This window comes from Acyrthosiphon pisum, chromosome A2 (assembly GCF_005508785.2).
Source record: "Acyrthosiphon pisum isolate AL4f chromosome A2, pea_aphid_22Mar2018_4r6ur, whole genome shotgun sequence".
Taxonomy (NCBI): Eukaryota; Metazoa; Arthropoda; class Insecta; order Hemiptera; family Aphididae; genus Acyrthosiphon; species Acyrthosiphon pisum.
In genome coordinates, this window is record NC_042495.1 from 114,995,389 (window position 1) to 115,003,653 (window position 8,265).

The following is an 8,265-nucleotide window of genomic DNA, read 5'->3' on the forward strand; positions in this document are numbered from 1 at the left end:
TTTCTATACATACAAATCGAATATTTAACCAGTAATTTATGTTAATTAGTTATAAGTGTTTAAAACTTAGAAGGTGAGCGGGGTAGTAATAACCAACGTTTTGCTTCCACTCTGCTCATCTAAACTACAATATTAATACTATAATAGGTTCTAAGGTACTATAATTAACAATGATAATGACTCAAATTAATTGTGTAAAAATAATATTTAAAAAAAACATACATTTATCAGTAAACCAATGAATGTTTAATGAAATTTAATTTATAAAAAAAAGTGCCTATCGAATATCTAGACTCTCTAGGCTCCCTCCGAGCTAGACTTTCGATAAATTCAATCGCGTTGTTCCTATATTATAATATATACTACCGCGGCATATATTATACGACAATAATTTTAAATTTTTCAATCAGGACAAACAAAATAAATTGGTATGCCCGACAAAGACGCCGTAACACCTAACACTATTCGTACATAATATACGTATATAAGGTATAACCTATATAATCATATATATTAGCTAGGTTCATCGCATAATAATGCAATATATATACTGTTGATCCAATATATATGTATTATACGAGCAGCAACAGTGTCGGTTTTACGACTGTCTTTGGTGTGGGAGGGCGCGAGGGGGATGAAAATACTCTAAACCCCCAAACGAGATGAAACGTCGTACGAACGCCATGTTTAATCGATATATGTATACACTCACACACACACACACACACACACACACACAAACGGTTACACTCGATGTATATATATTATTGTAAATCGATCGAAACGGTGCAGGTCATAACTCGCGCCATGATTGTACATATAATATAATTTTATATTATATTATACACAATGCAGAACTATATAATATTATAGGTACCTATGTAATACAATAACACGTCGTATACGCACTGCAGGACTTACAGACCTACGGTATATACCCGGTTACTGTCGTGCATTTTATACTCTAGGGGGGGGGACGATTTTTAACATATTATACGCGCGTGTTGCGGTGTGGCGCGCGGTATACGCGCGCGTGCAGCGCGGCCGTGCAGCAGCAACAGCGACAGCAACAGAGCACTACGCGCGGCAGCCGCGGCGGCAAAGTGCGCGCGGCGAGAAGAAAAGTCGGCGGATAAGGTGAGACAATTGATTAACGAATGTGGGCCATTGGTTTTGCCCGGATTTTTGGGCACCGGTTGCTGGGCAACATCTCACCTGTAATAGCCGTTGCCACGGCGACCAGGAGCCCCGGCGGGGCCATCTGTTGCACGGGCAGAGCTCGGGGTATATACCATGACCAAAGCCGCTGCAAAACATTGATGTAGACTACATATCGGAGCACACTATTACTGCCTATTTATAGTAGCACTTATGTAATCGCCGGTGTCCCGTTGTCGTCGTCATCGTCGTCGTTGTCGTCGTCGTCGTCGTCATCGTCGTCGTCATTATGCAGCGGTCTTACAACGGCACACGGCACGGCCAAGGTAAGCCAAAACCGACTTCCCCCCCCCACCCCTTTGCACAAGGGTTCGTCGGTATAAATAGTGATATAATTTTGTACATTACATAACATAGGTCATATAATATTATAATGTTTCGGCGATATACCTATATTATACACGTCGTTATTGTATTAATATATATTTTATACGTGCGCACATAACGCGTAGGTATATCATAGAGTATATTATTATTGTCGCCATATCGTTAAGTAAACGCCAACTTTTTTCTCTGTCGTTCATATAATTATTACTCGGCGATTATGATTTTAATTTTTTTTTTTCTTCATCTAATAACTCATCCGTATGGACATCCAACTTTAAGGGCGAATGCGGGTCAACGACGATCCAGCAAGGGATTTTTTTCGTCTCGCTCATTTTTACGCGGTAAAAATGTAAAATACGTCACGATTTACATATTATTTATATATACCTATGTCCTGTATCGTTTATACATATATTATATTTAGATATATCTGTAGGTATGGGAACATATCCTAAAATATACCGTTTGAATACCTTTACCATAATCTGTAATACAAAATAAAAAAAATGAAAATAGACAGGTATAATTATTGTTAAAACGTTAAAGTCTATGTAATAATAATGATCTTATTTTTTTATATTATCCATTATGGATCGTATCATGGCCTGTGATTATAATATTTTTATCGTTGTCTACAATAAGAATCAACTATTATTATAATAATTATTATAGAAGCCGTATTCTATGCACCGCGTCTTATTGGCACGTTTATAATTAAACGGTACATTTATAGAAACAAATCGAAATATTTATCGTAAAACAATTAATTTACAGTCATTATACATTTAAGTACAAATAACCGCATATAACTAGATTTACATCGTCGAGACGATATTTTAAATAGGTGATTTATATTATGTACATTTTAATCCAAACAATCACTGCTTATATAATACAGCCTCTTGAGTATTGACTAAGTATAATTCGTTAAAATTTTAAAGTATAATTGTGAATCATAATTTAAGAATTTTTAAGTTTATTACAAATAAAATATTTTTGAAAAACGATAATTCCAATGCAAGTACGAACGTTGTTTTTACATGTTTAGAGTAGATACATTTTCAGTAGTTCAGGACACACACTTTTACTTCCAGGTAAATAATATATTCTCCTATGTTCTTTGATAATCTTTAAAGTATATAATTAATTAAATATCAATATTCTTTTTTGAGTAAATTAATTTAGAACAATATATAAGTAATAAAATTTTTCAAAACATTGTTTTTGGGATTTTCTTGGTATGAGTATATTTCTTGAATTATTTACTAACCATATCATTTTCACAATTTTTGTCATACGTTTTAGTAGCATCATTATTTTTTTTTTTTTGTCAGGTTTTCCTGTTACACCCTAGCCCTGTATACCTATTATAGGTACATAATGTACACATATAATATTAGTTTTTAATTAAACATAAAAATGTATATTAATAATTTTTTGGAATTAAACACCTAGTGGAAAAAAATGTATAATGTTTATATTTAAAAATCCCCATATTTAAAAGCTTATCCTCACATCGTTTAATCGTTATAAGCTTGTTGAACAGTTAATGTTACAAAAACTACCCCGAATCAACGCATGTTTAGATTATCATGATTAGTTGTATATTTTCACGCGAAGCTTATGAAAATGATATTATCCAGTTACAGTTAATTATATTTTGTTTTTTTTTAAATTTCATTGCTTTATTTATGCTATATAACAGTTATGACGGTTTAAAAATTAAAAACAATATTGTAATATTGATCCATCAATTTTTTTTTAACCTCTTTTTCTACTTAATAAAAAATATATTTTAATTATTAAAAGGGAAAAACATTTGTTAGTTAAATTACATATATATTTTTTTTTAGATACATTTTATAACTTATATGGCTTACATGGATATCCAAAAGTTTAAGCCATAATATACAGTATACTTATACAACATACAAAAGTTTCTTCTAATTAAATTTTAGATAATGGACAGAGTGCTTTGGTATACCATATTAATTTTTAAGTGTACCTAGTTTCATTTTTAAAAATATGTGATTATATTATTATGTTTTATGATATACTATATCCCAGACATCAATTTTTTTGTTTAAAAATATTATCATTATAATAACGAATAATATTAGTATAAAGTTATTATAATAATATTATAATATTATCATTACAAAATGCTGTCTGGGATTGATATACCGTATATCAATGAGTCAAACTAGTTAAAACTTAAAATTCACACATAGATAAATAAATCATTTTTAAGAAACACAATTATGGAAAATGTTATTGATATAATGATATCCACAACTTAAAAATGTACTCAATAGTTAATACTGTGGATTTTATTCATTTAATTTATTTCAAATACTAAATATAATGATCTGAAAGGTTACTGCGGCTGAGACATGAGACCAAATATTATGCACATTTATTTTATATATTGCTTAGATGAAATAATTTAAGAATAAGAGTGATGGTTTGAACATTTATTGTACTAATTAATTTAAATGTTTGAATATGATATTGGCTACTTATCCTTATTATTTTTATTATAATATATAGGTTTTCAAGTAAGTAAACAGTTTAAAATTATACAAAAAAAAAAAAAAAACATTAACTTTCAACTCATACCTATTTAATAATAATTAATAAACATTTTATATCTAAAAGATAATTACTTTCTGAGTTATTGTTAGATTTTTGTTTGTTTAGCAATTTTTGAAATGCCGATAAAATACCAACTAGTTACAATTTCAAATCCAACAGTTGAACTACCTGCAAAGTGTCAAGCACTTCTTCCGCTCAAAAAAAATTATAGCGAACAAAACTATCAGTAAAAAAACATTATTAGAAAACCAACACATTCCACAGTTCACACTAAAAAATATGTTAAAAAAGAAGGTATAACATTTTAACACAACAGTCTATTTTGAGTTCTACAAATTTTAACATTTAATTATTTTGAGTAATACAGTAGACGCCGCTTATAAGACTCACTTTGGGACCAGCACAAAGTGAGTCTTATAACCGAATGAACCTTATAGGCGAAGTGGAAAAAAAAAATTAATTAGGTATTTATAAATTTTATTTCACTACATATTTTGCTTTGATTCTAATACATTAACACATATTACATATTATATACTTTATTATTGAATAAATTTAATAATCCCGATAAAAAAAAACTAAAATTATAATAGGTAAATATTACATATAAAAATTATTATACGTTATAAGGTACCAACAGAAACTAGAAATAATCAACACTAATATTATTTAATTTTTCAATACCAATTTATTTCTAAATTATAACCAAAAAAGTTTATTTTCTACTATTTATTTTACGAAATTTGAGTCTTATAACCGAAGTGTTGAGTCTTATAACCGATTTTTTTTTAATGTATTTGGATACGTCCGGACCGTTCCAGACGATTTTGAGTCTAATAAGCGACTGAACCTTATATCCGTGAGTCTTATAAGCGGCGTCTACTGTATAACATTAAAAATAAAAAAAAACCATAATAAGACTAATATAATACTTAAAAGATACTTTCTTAATAATTATTGGAATACTTAACTTGGATAAATTTCATAAGTTACATAATAATAATGAGGCAATAGAATATCAGTAGGTAGTTTTCTTAGTGATCTGTAATACTATATTTATACTTATGTAAAGGCCAAAAAAATGTGTTTTTATTTGAAAGTTTATTTTTATACCTCCGTATACACTATTCACAAACATACCTAATAAATAATAATAATATATACTTATATCCCATCTACTAAATCAATTATACGAGTTTTCAAACATTTGTATTACTTAAAAACTTTTATTCGATAATACTTCACGGTTAACAAGCACTGTCAAACTTTTGTTCAAGTTTCCACTTTCACACTATACACTTATTATGATTAATAATTTATTAATTAATACATTTTAATAAAAATCAGTCTATACTCTGTATGTATATAGTAAATCTTTTTAAACAATAATTATTACCCAACTTTTAAATGACAACTTAAATATAGTGGTTTGCGAGAAAACTCTTATATTTATTATATTCGAATATTATTTTACTATTTTAGTGAACAATACAAATTGGAATCAATTAATTGGATTTGTTTTTTAGAAGTTTAATTATAATTTTTAAAAACTTACTCTTTGTTATACATATAGTTATTACCTTTTAATAAAATAATGATGTAAAAAATCTTTTTTTAATTAATTTTAATGAGTTAATTATTGTATTAATTCATTTAAATTAATGTATACCAAGATGAAAAATATTTTCAATTTTTGATAAAAAAATATGTTAGAATCTAAATATTGTAAATATTCCCTACACACATTTTTGAAACCTACATTAACGATTTCTTTCAACTCGTAGCTTTGTCTAAAATAATTCATTTTTTTTTAGATAATCCTCGGTAACTTTATGTGGTCATTAGATTTTAAATTACCTACATTCATCGTATTAATAAATAATAATAAATTACTTAGAACATATAACTTTAAAATTATAGCTATATAATGTACTTTATGATATGGGTTGGTACAGCACAATACTACAATCAATTCATCATACTTGAATTAAAACATATATTGTTCACGCACATATACGTCATATTGATTAAAAAGTACTTGATTGTAAGACCAGCATTTTCTGTATTCTTCTTAGAATTTAAAAATCAATACCTACCTACTCAATACTGATGAATAAAAAATATGCATACTGTGGCAAATATTACGAGTTTCAAGTATAGGGTAATTACTAATTACTTGTAATTAGTTATATACCATTAAATTAATTAGTAACTCCCCCCGCCCTCTGTTGAATTCAAATATGTGTGATGGGGTACTTGATTCATGCTCAACATATATTAAGACACGCATATTTGAGTAACATTATTATTTATTTTCCTATTTTAATAAATTTTAGTAACATTGCATAGGTAGTAATTTAAAATGTCTACGTTATATTATTGGTTATTAATGGCACAACGTTTAAGGGTTATTCAGTTATTGTGAATAGGTACACATGATTTTGGCATGAACAAATACTCATTCCTATATACAACAGTACAACATGCTATTATTCATGTCCAAACGACTGTTCTATACAACATTGAAATATCAAACTGTCTTAAAATAGGGATCGATATTAATACATTACATTACTCGAATTATAAAAACAAAAAAAATATAAAAATACTACTTGTTTACTTATTCTCGTGTTACCTTCATTTTAATATTTATATATGTAGATTGTAGGTATACTAGTTTATTGTATACATAATACATTATTTCGAGGCATACCTTCAGAGTGTCTCCCCGTCAATAACTTTATAGCTCATTTTCAAGATAATATATATATATACGCAGAGAACACTCATTAGATTAAAATTTAAAGATAAATATGTATAGTTTATAAAGATGCTATCACTTCAAATGATTACAACAGCAAGTTTATAAAATAGCGTGCGTATTACCATTATTTATACTGTCTGTATAGATTCAATCTATATTATATATCATCCGTGTACTCAATGGTATTACCTACGTAAAAAGGTGAAGTGACAATTTACATAATTTATACCAGATTTAGGTATAGCCGGTATAGATATAAATATTAAATACAATTTATCTATATAACTCATAAATTGTGTTTTGCACAGCTTTTAATTTTTAATTAAAATAAATTTAATTTAAACCTATACAATTCAAATAGCTAGGTATTCTGTGATTGAAAAAAAATATATATAAATACCGTAATATTGTGTCAGTTGCGTCTTATATTAAAGGTACCTATATCTACCATATTATAATATGTAAAATTATTGAATTCGAAATGTCTCATGATAAATCTTGTTGAGACATCAAATGGATTACCATTAAGAGGGGTCTTACTTATACAATAATAATTATTAAACAAAAACAAAGTAATGGTTAAATATACCTAATATTGCTAGGTACTTGCTTTCTAATTAGGCAACCGACAATACATAAAATAAATACAAAATATGTATTTAGAGGCTATAATTATCTTTGAATAATAGATGTACCAGATTTTTTTTTAATGTTGACTTACTTTATAATTTTCAGTTTATTTTTTTTAGACTAAGTTAAAATATAAATCAATAACTTTCTGGAATCGTCTCAAAGCGTCAGTAATTATACTATTTAATATAGTTCAAACCAGGGATGGAAAACGTTTTTGAAAACGTTTTTAAACAACGATATTAAACGGAAAAAAACAAAAAACGAAAATAATTAATAAAACAAAAACAAAAAGCAACTGAAAAACGATAACAAAAAAATCCCGAAAACCGAAAAAAATTTAATAACAAAATCAAAAACGAAAACGAAAATAAATTATAGTATTATACATTATTAAATTATACCACGAAAAAAAATTCACTTGTCTGTACTTTTTAATCTTTAACTTTAAAAATATTTTAATTTGAAATCAGAAATTTTGAATTTTCTAATTTTTATATAAATTATAATTTTAATTTAAAATTTAAATATTAAGAATAATTAATTTTAATTTTTAATTTTTAAGTGCATTTCTGTATTACTATTATAACTTAAAAGTTAAAAGTTATAAGTTATAAGAAAATAATATAAAAAAAAATATATATTATCAAAAACGTTATTTGGAAACAATTGGAAAATAACGTTTTTAAAAACGTTAATCAAAAACATATGGAAAAATAACGTTTTTAAAA

At 27.0% G+C, this 8,265-nt stretch overlaps 1 protein-coding gene across 1 annotated transcript in view; it reads left to right on the plus strand.

Moving 5' to 3' along the window:
• The first annotated feature begins 1,030 nt into the window (after positions 1–1,030).
• The window catches only part of LOC100161072, a 23,291-nt gene continuing 16,056 nt past the window's right edge, over positions 1,031–8,265 (plus strand). Inside the window, exon 1 of the mRNA XM_001946127.5 lies at positions 1,031–1,484. Within this exon, the coding sequence (XP_001946162.1) occupies positions 1,448–1,484 (37 nt within the window). The 5' untranslated portion in view covers positions 1,031–1,447. The remainder of the gene's footprint in view (positions 1,485–8,265) is intronic.